Source organism: Ischnura elegans, chromosome 6 (genome assembly GCF_921293095.1).
Source record: "Ischnura elegans chromosome 6, ioIscEleg1.1, whole genome shotgun sequence".
NCBI lineage: Eukaryota > Metazoa > Arthropoda > Insecta > Odonata > Coenagrionidae > Ischnura > Ischnura elegans.
The window spans coordinates 88987471-89003885 of record NC_060251.1 but is presented as its reverse complement, the minus strand read 5'-3'; the positions used below and the strand labels follow the sequence as shown (position 1 = coordinate 89003885).

General features: G+C 36.9%; 1 protein-coding gene across 1 annotated transcript in view; it reads left to right on the top strand.

Moving 5' to 3' along the window:
• Positions 1-541: 541 nt before the first annotated feature.
• The window catches only part of LOC124160327 (cuticle protein 6-like), a 49937-nt gene continuing 34063 nt past the window's right edge, over positions 542-16415 (top strand). Inside the window, exon 1 of the mRNA XM_046536157.1 lies at positions 542-754. Within this exon, the coding sequence (XP_046392113.1) occupies positions 734-754 (21 nt within the window). The 5' untranslated portion in view covers positions 542-733. The remainder of the gene's footprint in view (positions 755-16415) is intronic.

The following is a 16415-nucleotide window of genomic DNA, read 5'->3' as shown; positions in this document are numbered from 1 at the left end:
ATAATAAACCCAAAAGTAGTTAAAATTCACTAACTCTTGATTAACTTTTCGGTATTCCATTATAAGTTTCCCTAAATATCACACAATTAATTTTACCACATCTTTTTTACAGAGCGCGACCCGGGTTTCAATGAATTGTCATCATCTTCGGGCGTAAATTATGATTTGCAAAATCGATATCGATATTTGTTTAATCGATGATATGTGCCTGAAAATGATGATAATTCATTGAAGCCCGGGTCGCGCTCTGTAAAAAAGAAGTGGTATAAGTAATTATGTGATATTTAAAACTTCAAAACTTCAAAAGTAGTGGCCTGAATTGAAAAGCCCTATGATCTCTCATCGGGGTTTTATTTCGCGTGACCCGCCTTCTATTGCTATCATACCTCAATGAACGGAACAGCTACGACTCTAGACGCTGCTCAGACCCAGAGCGAGAGCAGGAATACATAAAGAGATATCTCTCCCACCTCTTACGGATATATATCCCCTTCCCCCGCCGTCTCTCCCTTCCTCCCAATAGCGTTCTGCTCTTCGCCGCAGTCCTTTCGTGAACGTCTTGGGAGAGGCACGGAGAGAGAGAGAGGGCCCGTTGTCTTCTTACTCTTTCCTACGAGCAGCTTACGGTGTGTAAAGGCCATCGCACCGTCAGAGACCGGGAAAAACATCGGCGCGGCGGCGGGTCCGAGTTCGCGGATTGTTTAGAGGCGGGGACAGGTCAGCCCGGGTGGACATGTCGCCGCCCGCCTTAAAGGTCAGTCGCCACGGGATCATCTTCTTTTTCACTCCCGTCTGAATTCCTACGAATTGATTGGAAAGTGGGGATCTTAAAGGGTCAGGTGTCTAGCAGACGCGGTGCCCCAGTTTGAAAGTCGTGCGAAGCTCGTTATCTTCCCTGTCTTTTTTTTGGAATTACTGATAAAATCGCTTTACCTCTTTGTTTTTTCTCAGTTGCAAACATTCACGCACCTTCGAGTGAAATAAATTTACGATATATTTTCGGGTATCAATGTGTAAATCAATTAATTGTGTATCCTATATGATTTTCCGCACGACAATGTGGAAATTACCAATATTCTAAATAAGTTACGGCACAATTTCCACTAAATTTATAAGATACAACGTTATACAATATTCAATTATGCTATAGTGCTCTATTATACAGCGTGTTCCGTTAATATAATACAACACTATCATATGAACACATTTGAGTGGAGGATGGGTCGACGTGGTACGTAAAAAGACCCGCTGAAGCTTATTAACCAAGGGAATACTTTCACGTATAATTCATTAGTCGTATCTTCCATTCACGCCATTAGAATTTGAATAACTATTCGACCAGCTTGAAAACAAAATGAATGGAAATAGCGTTATTTTGGCGCTATTTTATTTCACATAACATATTTACCAGACATGTCCATGAGAGTAAATAAAGAGCGCAGATATTACTTGTATTACCTCACATTTTGAATGCCTATTTTACAATTTCAGGAGAAATAATATCAGGAAAGAGAGAGAGAGAGATTTGACTTTATGATTTGAAGTAAATTCATAAACTATCCATCAATAGAGTGTCCAGATAACGTACCGACTTTTATCTTTAACGTCATCAGGCTTCACTTCGTGGAAATTATGTGTATGCGTAACTGTATTTGTAACTTTACTAAACTTCGATGTTAGGACAACGTTTCACCGCTAAGCGGAAACATTAGCGACATTTACATCAATTTCTATCAAATTAAAATTTCAAATATAATGATGAATATGTACCTTCTTTAATTTCTAAGTCTTGAAAAACCCAATTCTCTCTTATTTTTATACTATCAAAAACAGCTTTCGCTTGAAGGAGTGACATCTTTCTCCATATCATTATTTGCTCCTTGAAATGTTTTCTTGATGCTCAGACTTGAATTTATTTTAGCAAACACTGTTTTACATCGTGTAAATTCATCACATTTATTAAATTCTAGGCCACCACTTGATAATCAATCATCAATCCCCTCTTGCCTTATTTTTTCCGCGGGAAAATGATTCAAAATTCACTAAAATTAGGGGAATCGAATAATGATGCATCATTTTCCAAGCAAAAGGGCTTTTTCTTATAACTTTTCTTACTCTTTAAGACTTTGGTACAATTCATTAACTGATAGAACGTATAAGCGATATCATAAAACAAATATGTGCAAGGATTTATGTATTTGAATTATTATCTTAATTCTTTTCAGCAAATATTTTTAATTCGTTCTCATTTTTTTTATATACGTATAGAGAAAATTATGTTCATTTTATCAGCACCAATGCTAAGGTAGCGAATAAACAAAAACTAATTGCACAAGCTAAAGCACGGAAATTTGTTCGCCACAGAACTAGGAACCATCGCTGTCTAAAAATCATTTGTGACTCATTACGGATGAGTTCTACTGAATTATGAATGATACACTACATAAAAATTCACGCAACTGGAAATGCAGAGAAAAGGGAATATTTCTAGCGTTTACTTCACAAACATCTCAATTTAAATTATCATTATGCTGAGTTATTGGCAGATTCATTATTTTTATCTACTTCTCTAACCTTGCGTAGCACCCTTAATGATTTATTTTTCACTAACCTTCGTCCTCATTTCAATAATCCTCAATAATCTTACATAAATTCCAACGTTTTCAACCTCAGATATTACACAGAAAGGTGCATGAATCTTACAATAAGGCGGATTCCCGGATTTTGAAGCTAACAAAACTAGTCTCACCAACTCAGGATTTAAATGAGGTTCTATCTTCAGTCAAATTTTATCGTTACAGTGAAATGCATTTTATTTTTAGGCTGCTATTTAAAGAGTTGTGGTATTTCCTCGTACAACCTCATCCCGATTACAAAAAGGGTTCATTGAATAACTTATTTCCTCACATACCCATCCTTCCTCACGTCCATTAATTGAATGATGCACCTCTGACCTCCTCCAACGGATTAATTTTCATGCACGTAACCACGGAAGCAGGCACTAAATATTTATGATTTTATCACGCGCGTTACACGCGCTTTTTCACAGCATCATCCGATTATTACCCTTCATTTGAGAATCCATTCATGTAAGATCCATCTCTTAACTTCTTATTAGTTCTCAAATGACGCTTTTAATGATGTTTTTCTCTACAAATAAGGGTAGCTAATGGTCATTTGCGTTTCATGCTTTTTATTTGCCTTTTATCCTGAATGCTCTCAATAAACTACTCCATTTTAAGGTCGCATGCTATAGATTATTTTTGCCATGAACTCATCAATTTAGTTTTAATTACAAAATCCGCATAATATTTCAGTTGTTTGAATAGTATCAACTGAAAGCAATAAAATCAAGGTCGGCAAGAGTTGGAGTATGAAGCATTGGGCGCTTTTGTCCCAACTGGTATACAATGATGTGTGGATTTGTGAAAGTTTTTCTTATACATACGTTACTCGGATTCATGATTAATTTTCCAGGCTTGCCTTCATATCTTAGTATCGTAGAGCAACAGGTTGTAACTTGAATTAAAAATATATAAAGCGAAAAAAACTGCAAAAATCTCAGTCCATGTTTTTAAAATTTTGACGCATTCATTGGCCTTTAACACCAAAAGCGTCATCTTTTTCCCCTGCCTCATGGCTCCGGCAGTAGTCAACCGGCAGGTGTTTTCTCTTGCTGTGGTGGTGTGTGTAAATAATTTCTCACGCATATCGTATTTGAAGTACGGCTATATTATTTTTTCTCAAATTTACAATATTTTCAAATAATAAATAAAACTTTTACTCAATTTAGTTTTTCAACTTGATCCCAAACTTTGGTAAGTAAACTCTGAGGTATTCTATGCAAATATCCTGTGATATAACTGCATAACATTAAAAAAAACATAAATTGTATAAAAATATCCGGAAAATCAGCTGTGAATTAAATCTGTTATCGTGACTGCCACTCATAATGCTATAAAAAATCTTTTTGAGGATTTTGAAAGACTAATAATTTGCAGAACATTAATAATATCTGGTCAAAATGACCTCTCCAGCGCTTTTAGTCATAACAGCAACTATTTCATTATTCATGAAGCCGATAATAATATTTTTAGCCGTTTGGCCGGAAGAGAAAAATTCATTGAAAGTCACCAAATATCAACAATTTTTAAAAATCGTGAAGGAAGGGGAGACCATTTGATATTCAAAAACGGTCAAAATGACCGCCCCGGCGCTTCTCGTGTTAATACATTCATTTTAAAGGGAAAAATTACTGTTTGTAGAATTTAAAAAACTGGAAAGGAAATGCTAACACTTAAATGGGAAATAAAAGTTTACTTCCACCGATCGAGTCCAACAACGTTACAGTTACCACCGTAGAGCAATCGCCAATTTGCTGCACGCGTGGCTTACTTTAACTTTATCAGAGAAAAATAAATTGGAGTAAATTTATTTCAATATATATTTTTCCAAATCCACAGTTGTTTGAATTAAATAGTTATGAGGCAACGATCTACCAACTAAATACCTTTGTAAGGTCAAATACGTTTGTAAGATCAAATTTATTTGAAAGAATGGATCATAAACCACTAAAATTTTGCGATTTCGATGTTATAACGTAACATGTTTTATATCTTACGGCAAAGTAAAGATGTTTTCATATTCGGGCAATGTTATCCACGGTACCTCAGGTTTTTACAACTCCCAACTGATCTAAATAATTCCTAATACTTATAAGGATCTGGTCTGAATAGATGCAATGTTAAAAACATAGCTAAATTTATCAAATTCACAACAAATATGTCTCATGTGTTCTTTCACTCGATAATTCCCCATAGGAGTATATTGTGTATCTAATGTTTTCCCGCGATAAAACGCTACTCATGCAAATTATTTTACTATTGAAATTCAGCGCGCTCACTATAGCAGATCTGGCATATCCGCAGATGAGGGCATTTTCCTCTTATATTTGTTTCCGATAAGGCTACCATATCGCGAGCATTGAAACCTTATAACTTGTAATATACTATTTGGGATCATGGACGTTACATGAACATAAAATTACAATTGTCATAGCAACACGACTCCCTTTCCGAATGTATGTAGTACATAATAGCACTTCCTTTTCAACACCTGCGTTCTGCATCATTCATATTCCAACCACAGCTTTGTAAGCTCAATCTGCCACAGTATGGCATAATTTTTCCGAGAGCGGATTTCCGGGATGGGTTCAGTCAAAAATCTTCTCCCACTTTAAGAGAGAGGAATCGCTCATCGCCAACTTCCTAGTGTATTTCAATTGAAAACAAACGCAGAGTGGCAGGCGAAATGCTGAAGTTGGAAGAAAACTGTTTATGTCGAAAACTGGGCATGTTATCGATGAATTTTTATGTTTCGGACATTTATTTTTAGGAATGTTTTGGGTTGGCGTATTTTCATTCACTTGCACATCAAGTAACAAATTCTCAAAATATTATGAAAAAAAAGATTAGTAAACCACGCAAAAAACGCTGTACAAAATACCTTCATCAGGACTAGTTTATCCTATAAAAATATTTTAGGATAAATAAAGGCTAATTGAAAATGTTTAATAATGCTTCCAATTTGTCGATTTGTAAGTTTAATAAGTGCCATTAAGAAGATATGTGTTCGGCTCCGTCATCAAACAATTACGGTTACCACAAAACATTGTTGTTTAATTAATGTAGTTTACACAGTAATAATGACTTCACTCACGCTGAAGACCATTCTACACTGTACTTGACGAGTTTAGAGTCAAATAATCGGATGTAGCGTCACATATACATAGGATTTTGACAGTAAAAGGAATCAAAATTTTAAATTGCCAAACTATTTCGCTATTTTATTCTTTACCAAAATAGTTACGATTCCCGGTATTATCACCAGAATATCTATAAAGTAATTCATTTTACTTATCGGTTTTATATTGATAAAAATGTTATTGAAGATTTTATTGCATAGTAAACTCAATTTGATTGCTCACACCATTTTAAATATGTGCAACGATACAAATTACGGTGTCGTAAACAAGGAGCTATATGGTGATGCAATGAAGTAAATGCAAAAATAGAAAAACCGTGGAGAAATTCTAAATTGTTTTTTCAGTTATATTCCTGCACAATAAACTTCCACATTTCGAAGTTACAATCAGTGGAACGTAATTAAATATTTCCACTTATGAAGATATACTGACGCAATTGATTTAACAATCATTTAACTTTACCAATGTAATTATGAAGTTAAACAAAAAGTATCCGAGATCGCAAATAAGATTCTATACAACCTCGTCAATCAAACTAGCCAATAAAAATCAAAGAACGACGAATGATCATCCTAATAAATCGGCACTTAGTTTTCCCGACACAATTCAGATTTAGCTCTTCAAGGAAACACCAATAATCCGATGTCTCATTTTCAATTTTGTTGACCTTTTGCCATTTTCCATAGTTGGGCACTCAATCACCCTAAGCATTTCCTAAGCGATGAACAAACTCTCAGTCACGCATGTATACTAATAACGCTGGAATCTGTTGCGAACCTCAAGAGACCACTGCAAAACCTTGTTTCCAAGCTTTCGTTTTACCAAAACCTAATTATCTTATTCTGATCGAACGTTGCCAATCTTTTCCGTGGACCCTCGAGGGAGCGGTTCAATTTAATGAGGTTAAGCGTTTAATCCATTTTATAAAAAGGTCCGATCAACGCCCAGAAGGAAAATCCAGTAAATCGTGACTTTGAGAAGAGTATAACAAGTTCCAATCACTAGCAATCATGAGAATAGCGTGGAGCGTAGATAATATTTTCTTGGCTTTTCTTCTCACTCGCTTCAATACCAGTCGATTTCCACTGCCGAGAAACCCTGAGGCATCTTTAGTGATTGGCTCAAATCTTTTGCGGCTACCAATAGATTGCTCGCAAGGAAACCATTCAGAAGTCATCTTTTTAGCTTTGGCGGAGTAAAGGTGCGTTTACACAGTGTTACATGTTACATAAAACAAGTTACGTGTAACATGTTATGCGAAAAGGTTACATATCCGTGTAACATGCTACATATAATATTTTGTTATAAAACAAAAATTCGTGTTATACAAGAAGCTTTTGGTTTCCCACTTCGTGTGGGAAACTACAACCTTGTTGTATAACAATATTTTTTGCATAAATTTACCGTACTCGGTCACATTTCACCATGAACACGATATTGCACACGTGAGTCAGTATTGGTGTCACAATGGCGGTTTGTCTTTCACTTAGGAATCTTGGGAATGTGTGTTTATTGTTGAGTAGCAGCATTTTTAAATAGAAAATGCAAAATTTGTGATCGGATTGGCGTGGTTGCAAGATTGCAGGCTTCTAACCTTTTCCATTTGGGTTCAAATCCCGTAGGATCCAGGGCTTTTCCGTAAACACTACGCGGAATATTATTCACCTATTAAAATTGCCTATGGTCGGAAAGTTTCCTTCATTTGATAGGGTATTAATAATCCTTATTTAAGCCAAGTGCTACCTGCTAGCAGGGTACTCTACGCTACCGCCATGCTCGGCAGCAAGCAGCCTGCATCGTGGCGGCGTTCATAGCCTCTCACCCAGGTAGCCCCACACAGCAAAAGCCAGACGTCACACGGGCTTTTCCCAGCATTCATACTTAGCCTTTCCGCGATTCCTACTGAAGTACCCTGATGAGGACACTTCAAGTACAGCACTCCGTCCGTCAGATAGGACGCTACACCGTGGTCCCCTAGACGCCTTCAGGCTAATTTAGGCCTATTAGGCTAACGTTGACGCAGAGTTTCTTTCTCCCTTACTCTCATGCTTTTCCCTCAGGGCGCAAATTACCGACTACTGAGTAAGCTGTCGGTCGTCTCCTTCAAAGAACTACTAGCCTACCAAAATGCAAAAAATACAACAAATAAAAGTGAAACAATTAAATAGTTACCATTATCATTATTCTGACAGTAATCGATCATTTTAGCGTATATTTAATGACAAACCCTTGAAACTAGGAGTTTAACCGATTATGCAACTTACATTTGCACTCTATGCCGTATCAAATTGAGACTCAAGGCATTCCGATACAGACGGTAGAAAATTTACCTATATAATCAAATGCTCGCTCACACATCCGTAATTATTCCCAAACCTTTATTAAAATTCTTTGCTTGTGCATCCGCCAAGGTACAGAAAACTCATCAACAAAGCGTATCATATATTGAAAAACTCATTGCCATTGCCAATTTCATACTATCGCGTATCTCCACGAGCGCAATACGCACGTAAGAGCCTCCCTTAGCGTTCGCGGTTTGTCATTCAAGTAATCTTGTGTTCGGGAGAAAGGAAGAGAGTGGCTACGATATCAAGATGTAGGATTAAGTTATAAGCAAAAGCACAAATAAAATACAACCAAAAAAAGTAATTAAATCATTATTATTTTTATTATTTATCTAACAACTTTCGAGAATTTTTGCGTATTCATCGTAGAAGCCCAGTGAATTGAAAAGTATTTATCTGTTAGCAGCTTCTTATCGTAATTAGTTTGTCATAAAGTAGGTACTCAACCGTTCCTCAGTAATTTTGGATCATTCATACAGTGAAAGTCACGAGCAAAGTCATAAATTTTATTTTGATGGTTCATCAAAATCCTTGAGAGGCTTACACGATTAATTCATATAAGTGAACAATACTGCATATCAAAAGTACAATAATTCAACAAGCACTCTCACGCTAACATATGTTTCTCGACAAATGCGATTCCGCACTTGAGTCAATATCTAGAGCGTTAGCAGTTCGTTGTTCAATTGAGCTCATGCAGTGGAAGATGTATCAGAATTATTGATTAATAAAATTATTTAAATCGGCATTACAAATAAAATAAGGCAACCAAATCATTTCCACTGGCAATATTTTGACTGTAATCTAGAAGTTGCATATTTTAATTTAACCCCTGTTTATTTCACAGTTTCACTCCAAGTGGAGTTTTGCACTCAGTTTGTTATCTATTAGGTGAATAAATAAATGGCGGGACGTATGCATGGGCAAAAGAGTGTACAAGAATGTTCATTCCCGAATGCGTATTAAAATTCTTGAAAAGTTAATCCGCTTGAACTCGGCAAACTCATCAACATGGCGTATCATATTTTGAATGACTCTATCATAGTCTCGAACATTTCGAGATTACTCACGAGTGAATCACCATTGGCGCGCGCAGTTTGTCATTCACGCAATCTCCTCCGCGGAAGGAGAGATCAGGGGGGAAGGGGAGGAAGTGAGTTATTTCAAGGGAACGCCGCACGAGGAATGGGCAATCGCGTGAAGATGGGACGACGCCGGCGGAATGTCGGGCCTTTTTGACGAAAGAGGCTCACTCTACCGGGAAAGAGGAGTAGGCGGCGGTAGCGCGATGTTCGGGGAACGCACCTCGGGAAACAAAAGAAGGGTGAGCGAGTAATCGGGCGTCGCATACAAATCGCGGAGGATGTTTTTTCGTCTCTTCAGGAACTAATTTCCAGAGCGGAAGAGTTGTGACAGAGTTTTGGGTCTCGCCTTCGGCTTTCCCCACTAGGACGCGCGAGGAATGGAAATATATTGAGGAGCTATGTATGTGACTTGGCTACAAGATAGCTCTGAATACTGAAAATAGTATAAAATAGTAAGTGCCATGAAAAACAGCAAAATTGTGAAATCAGAAGAGTATTTTCTAATACCGACCAACGTTATGAATTTACCAATTATCCTAATTGTTTTGGTCCATAATTTTAATTAATTTGTGAATCATAATTAGCTGTTATAATTTCTATAAGATGAAATTAAAGTCTGCCAATGCATTTCGACGATTTCCTCGAATTTCAGTTGGAATCTCCAGATATAACATATCAACAAGCTGAAGAGAGTTTGAGAAGATAGTACCTACTCCCAACCTTCTTCCCATTGCTGTATGTTTATATCTAGATTATCTTTCATCTGAGATAAGTATAATTCGTTCAAGGTTAATAATAAAATCCCGCCACGGAAGGCAAATTGTGCTCTTTTAATTGATAATATCAAATATTGGCACGTTGAGTACTGTAAAGTCTAACACGAGACTTAATTTTATATTTGCATTTTACAATATTTTAATTCCATTACAAATACGTTATGTCTATTTAATAGCTATTTTCGTAGACTTATGACCAAAGTCAATGACAGATATACAGTCAGCTTTAGAATATTTTCCTAAATAATGCAAACCGCAAATATTATTAATATACACAAATATATTCTCAAAAAATAACTATCGTCTTAAGTGAATATGCTAAGGATAACTTTTTTTGAAATATTATTCAATTTCTCCACTTTATGAAAATTATTATCTCCATTACAACTCTGGAATATGATGTCTATTCGAAGGTACCAATTTTTTCACAAATTTAGATTCGAATTTTCATGTAGGATTTGGAAAGCATCAGATAAATGTTATTTTAAAGAAGGTTTTTGTATGAAATAGAACAAAAATGATATGACCCGCCTTCACTGGGCATTGTGATATACTGGCTCATGGATCTAAGGTTATAATGGCTCCCTACCCACGATTCCTGATCATTGGGTAATCCAATACTTCTTGGGCTAGTAAGGCCAAGGTCTGCAATTTTAAAAAAATTGGCGAAAGAATAATAGGTACGCTGAAAAATGGCTGCTTAATTCGATCCCTTCAATATCTCGTTCGTGCTGGCATTTTGAGAGTTATTTTCCAGCAATTTGGGTAAAAATAAGGGACGACCTCCTTTTACTTCAATCTCAATTAATTGCTCTCAAGTCCATATAAGGCATTTAGGCGTGCTATTTGAGCCTGCAGCTGCCGAATTATATAGCGAACCACACGAGCATGTAGAGATGACATCGTCCCCAGTTACCTCATAGGAACTTTATACCGATACTATAAAAGTCGAAGGTACCAGAATAATAGAATGAAATTTAAATTTAGCGCCCGCCTACAATTGAACCTTTATCTAGATTTTACTATTATGATTGGCAGGGGAGAATTTACCGCTATTTTATTCCTAAAAATTCTATAAAATTGCAGTCTTGCCTTCCAATGTTTTTTTTTCGATTGTTTTTACTCATAAGAATAAGTTTTAAGAAACTTCCGTCGTCATTTCAGTATATAAATGACATTTTTTTAATGGAACAAAAAAAACGGTGTTGCCACTTTCTGTATCTTATACTGTACTGTAAAATATATATACATGGAAACCGAAAAACGCAATTAATCGCCGGGGACAGTAGAAAAAATTTAAAACTGGCTGTTCATGGGTAGGTATTGCAGTTATTCCCTTGCATATATTTAAAAATAAACCGGTCAAGTGGAATTTATTTTGACAGATATTGCTAGTGAAACGCAACATAAATACTTCGTTTCAATCCGGAGGGAAACGAAAATACGAGGCCTAGGTTTAGTTTTTTCCCGCAAAAAATTAAAATCACCAAGGAGTTTTATTTCGACCTGGGACGAATCTTTATTCCCAGGAACGAATCTAAATTAATCAAAACTCCACCGCTCTTACACGGGGAGACCACGTACCTTGCTCCACCTTTTTCAATGCCGTACTTTTTATGGCATTCGGAATGGCTAACACATCTCGGAACTGATTGTGGTTCCATTGTTAGTTAATTTTCGATCCCAGAAGTAGAGTGGAAGGGGATAAGAGGGAATAGTTTCGACCCATTACGTTTGACACGCGTGTAGAGAGGTTAAAACATTGATCTTAAAAATCGAATGGCCAGTTTGCGTTCACCGTTCTCCTGTTAGTGGTAAAAATATGAGTGCCCCTTGGATCTAATGGCGGTAGGCCGAACGTCTACTTCATTCATTCCACCATACTTCGTACTCGGGGTGTGGGTCGAAACTAAACTGTGCAAAGGTGAAGCACGTGGTCCCTCCGGTGCGAAAAATTATCTGTGTTTCGTGTCATCCCAGAGTTTTAGTGTAGTTTCAACCCGAGATAGTTTTGACTCCGATTTCGTTTAGACCCTGAGTTTAGTTCCCGGGTTAAAATACATTTCATTTCGTTTCTATACTTCGTTCCCGAAACTATTGAAATTTTACTGGTTTTGATTTTCGATTAGTTTCGATTGCCATCCGTGATTTTTGATGCATCATGCGAATGGAAATGATCATAAGCCTCCGTTTTCAATCATCTGAATTTGGGTTTGGATCATTTGTCAAGCAAAATATTGTTTTTTAATGTGCTACACAATGCCTCATCACTGTAAATAGGGTGTTTTACTATTTTTTATTGCCTAAATCGAAAGATTAATACTCCTGGAGTACTTACGCTTACTCCAGTACTCGTACGTATTTTACGCTTTTAGATTTTTAAATGGCAATATGTATTTTTCGTGATTTAATGAAAAGTGAGAATTTTCAAGCGCGTGAAAACGCGACGGCTAAGTATGAATGCTGGGAAATGTCCGTGTGACTTCTGGCGGCTGATGTGTGAAGCCACCTGGGTGCGAGGTGCTATGAACGCCGATACGATGCAGGCTGCTTGATGCCGAGCATGGCGGTAGCGTAAAGTACCATGCTAGCAGGTAGCGCTTGGCTTAAATAAGGATTATTAATACCCTATCAAACGAAGGAAACTTTCCGACCATAGGCAATTTTAAAAGGTGATTATTAATAATTGTTTCCCTGAGCTCTGTGCCTCATGCATGCATTGGTAATCTCCGACGATGTAAAACTCCTGACTACTGGTATAGCATCTGGGCCCCTGTGACGTTACGTGGAGTGGCATCGTATGGCCACCAATGTGGCCTTTTTCAAATGAGGTTAAAATTAACCATTAAAATTCGTCTAAACTGGGATTTCTAAAACCAAATAATTTGTATATTATGAATGCACTAATGTGGGGTAACGAATCGCAATCAATGCCTTTCGTTTTCTCTGATGAAGGAAACTACCCTATTATGCAAAATGTGCGTGAAAAAATCGCATAAATTCATTGAGTCAAGTGTCAAAGAGTGGATCCTATGGAGGATTTTTTTTCAGTGGACGAAACCACAGTGGTAGGAGGTTTCAATAGAATAACATTATTACTTACGTAGGCAATCACTCATTATTAAACACAGAGGTACTCACACATTTTGTGATGACTGAATGAATACTTTTAGTATATTATTTCTCCATATGATAATTTTAGAGCGATCTGGTTTATATTTTGAAGTAGGTTATATCACAATCACATAAATACCGTGAAATGGTATATCGAGATTGAAATTTTGACGTTGAATCTGATCAAAATATCATTTTATAACGTGTTGAAATGAGATAACTACATCTGTAACACTTTCATATTATAGCACAATACTCTGTTCAACCCCTTCAATATGGTAAAAAAATAACTGAATCGGCTTCTCTCTGTTTAGCCTATTTAAAATATTACAATATATTTTGTTATATTAATGGAAATAATGTGTTTTGTTCACTTCATTAAGATAGCTGTCTTTCGAAAAGTAAATTTGCTCATAGAAATCAATTCCAATAACGATAAGATCGTGGATACCAATATTTACTTTACTTTTAACACTTCCTAACCGAGAGCTGCTTCTGAGAGAAATCGAATTTCAAGATTTTTCATTTTGAAAACTTGAAAATTTTGCACTCAACTATTATTATTGTGAAAACTAAATATTTTGTCATTACAATTTACAACCCAAAGTAATCCGTAGTTTAGATATTTCCTAAATAGAGACAGGGGAAATTTATAAATTTTTGATGCTGCTTAGAAGCAACACTGGGTTATAATGGGTTAAAAGTTCGTCAAAAATAGGGTCACTGAAATTTAAGGAGAAGTGACATCGTAAAAAGAAGGACGGATTAGAATTTGGATGCATGAGATCTTTTGACTCGGATAGTTCTCAAGGACTCGTGTCAGGATAAGAGACTACACGCCCAGGTTGAGCGTGGTAGAATGAACATTCTGCGGAAACCTCTGGCGGCGACTCATGAGCACATTCTGAGCACGCGTTGGTTTTTGGAATCCGCATCAACGGAAATGCATCGTACGTGAACTTTCATGGAACACTGTCACTCCTTACTCAAGTATTTTGAAAGCAAGAGGTTCAAGGCACGGCGGTAATAATAATAATAAACTCATTTATGGTCCTGGGAGTGTATCCTTTGAAACATAGAAACTATATACAGTGGTGCGCAAAACAATTAATATGGTAGTAAACCAATCAGAAAACAAATAAGGGAAGTGGTCATACGCATTGCTAATAATAGACATATACAATGTTATCGTTTAAATATGATCTGGAAATGAACTGAATTTCTTTTTGCTAACAGAAAAACGAACATTAAACATGCCAATTAACAAATAATACAACTTTTAAAAAGGAAATTAAGCTGAACAAATGAAAAAAGAACTAAATTACTGCTTCTCACACAATAATGGACATTAATCGCATCAATGACCAGATAAATGAATTACATGTTCAGTAATAATGGGTCGCCAGAAAGTAAGAGGGTGACAATCCTTTTCTTTAATATTTTCTCTGATGCACTGTCTTTTACATGTTTTGGAAAATCGTTCCACAGCTTTGAGGTAACAACAGTATATGATCTCTGGACTCTAGCTGTGTGGAAAAGTGGGACATACAAAAACAGGGGTCATGTCTTGTAACAACATTAGTGTGTTTACAACTAGGAAGAAAAAGATCCTTTAGTCTGTATGAGTCGCTCCAGTCACTCGAGTCTAGATCCTTTAGTTTAGAACTAGGGAGAAAAAGGTCCTTTAGTTTATCCTGGCGATAGATACTCAATTAAAAGAATTGCAGATACCTTGTACTTATTTAGAACCTTTTGGGCACATGACCAACCAACATGACTAACCAGCAGAATAGCCAGAAATTAATATGGAAGAAGGTCCCAACCATGCTTATGAATAGGAAAGAGCGATATGAGGATCATTACCTATGTTAGAGTTTAAAGAATAGGCTAGTCTGATCTGGAGTGCAGCGCTTTACGGTTCGGAAACATATAAACACTTAGGAAGCAGGACGAGAGAAAAATGAGGCAGGCTTTCTAGATATGGGGGTGGAGAAGAATGGAGAAAGTGAAATGGACGGAGACGAGGAATGACAAAGTGCCTCACATGGTGGATGAGGAGAGGCACCTTCTAAATAAGATACGGAGGAGACAGAAAGTTTGGATGGAGCAAGTAATTATCGGGGAGGGGATGTTGAAAACAGCTATAAAGGGAAGAATGCTCGGTAAACGAGGAAAACGGTAAAAAAAAGAATCGAATTTTTAGACGAAATGAAAGGAAGTAGGGCTTATTGTGAACTAAGGAGGGAAATACGAGGGAGTACGAATAGTACATTAAGGAATAGGAGGCTCCCAGAATGCTTCTCAAGTACTCCATGGATACCAACATTATTCGGTAGAATAATTTTTTAAAAACACACGCGAAAGGAAGCGTTGGGCGCAACATTAATGATTTATAGGATTTAAAAATCAAAAATACAAAAAAATAAAACAATCCAACCCATACTGCTACAACAACTATGCCTATTATCGAAATTCATTTCACAGCATTATTCCAATTGCAGTTTCCATTTGCACCAGTTTCACCAGATTGCAAGTAGCTATACAGGGAAGAATGTTAGGTAAACGAGGAAGAAGAAGAAAGGGGACAGGATTTTTAAAGAGGCTTAAAAGAAGAAGGCCTTACTATGGACTGAAAAGGAAAGTCCAAGAAGGGGAGGGATACTGATAGAATAATTCTTAATACTCCATAAAAACCTAGGTACTTTAATCGGTAGATTACGTTAATAGAATACTACTTTAGATAATTATGATGATAGATCCACCAGGAGCTACCTTCGTTTGGTTTTCCCGACCTTGTCTCGCTGGGATGTGTTCTTCGGGCAGGAACACCGAGGAATCATTAAGACTTCGCGGCGGTCCGTCCGGCAAGTGGCCGATGGAAGTGAAAGGATGGGACGGAGGTCAACCGATTTCCGTGAGGTAGAAGGCGATCTTATTTCGCCCGAGCGAATTACCTCCGCGCTCCAGCTGGCTATCGCCTCGCCAAAACGTGATTTTGCAAGAATCCCCATTAAGCCTGCAGCCACCGTCCAAGACAATTGCGAAATTTCAGGCAAAATCAATAGATCTATCCATGAGAAAACGAAAGTGAAGGGGATCACAGCTCTCCATCATGATGACAATTCAGCATCGCGCACATAGATGGTCAAGTGCTCCATGAAGTGCACTATCACATCTTCTTATCGATGTATTAATATTACCAAATGAACATTAAGCATGCATAACTGGACTCCACTTGCATTATAGCAGTAGTTAAAGGTTAAATTTGGGACACCCAGTAACAAAATGGTGTCTTTTCGGATGGTACTTGATTTTTTCACGACATAAAGAA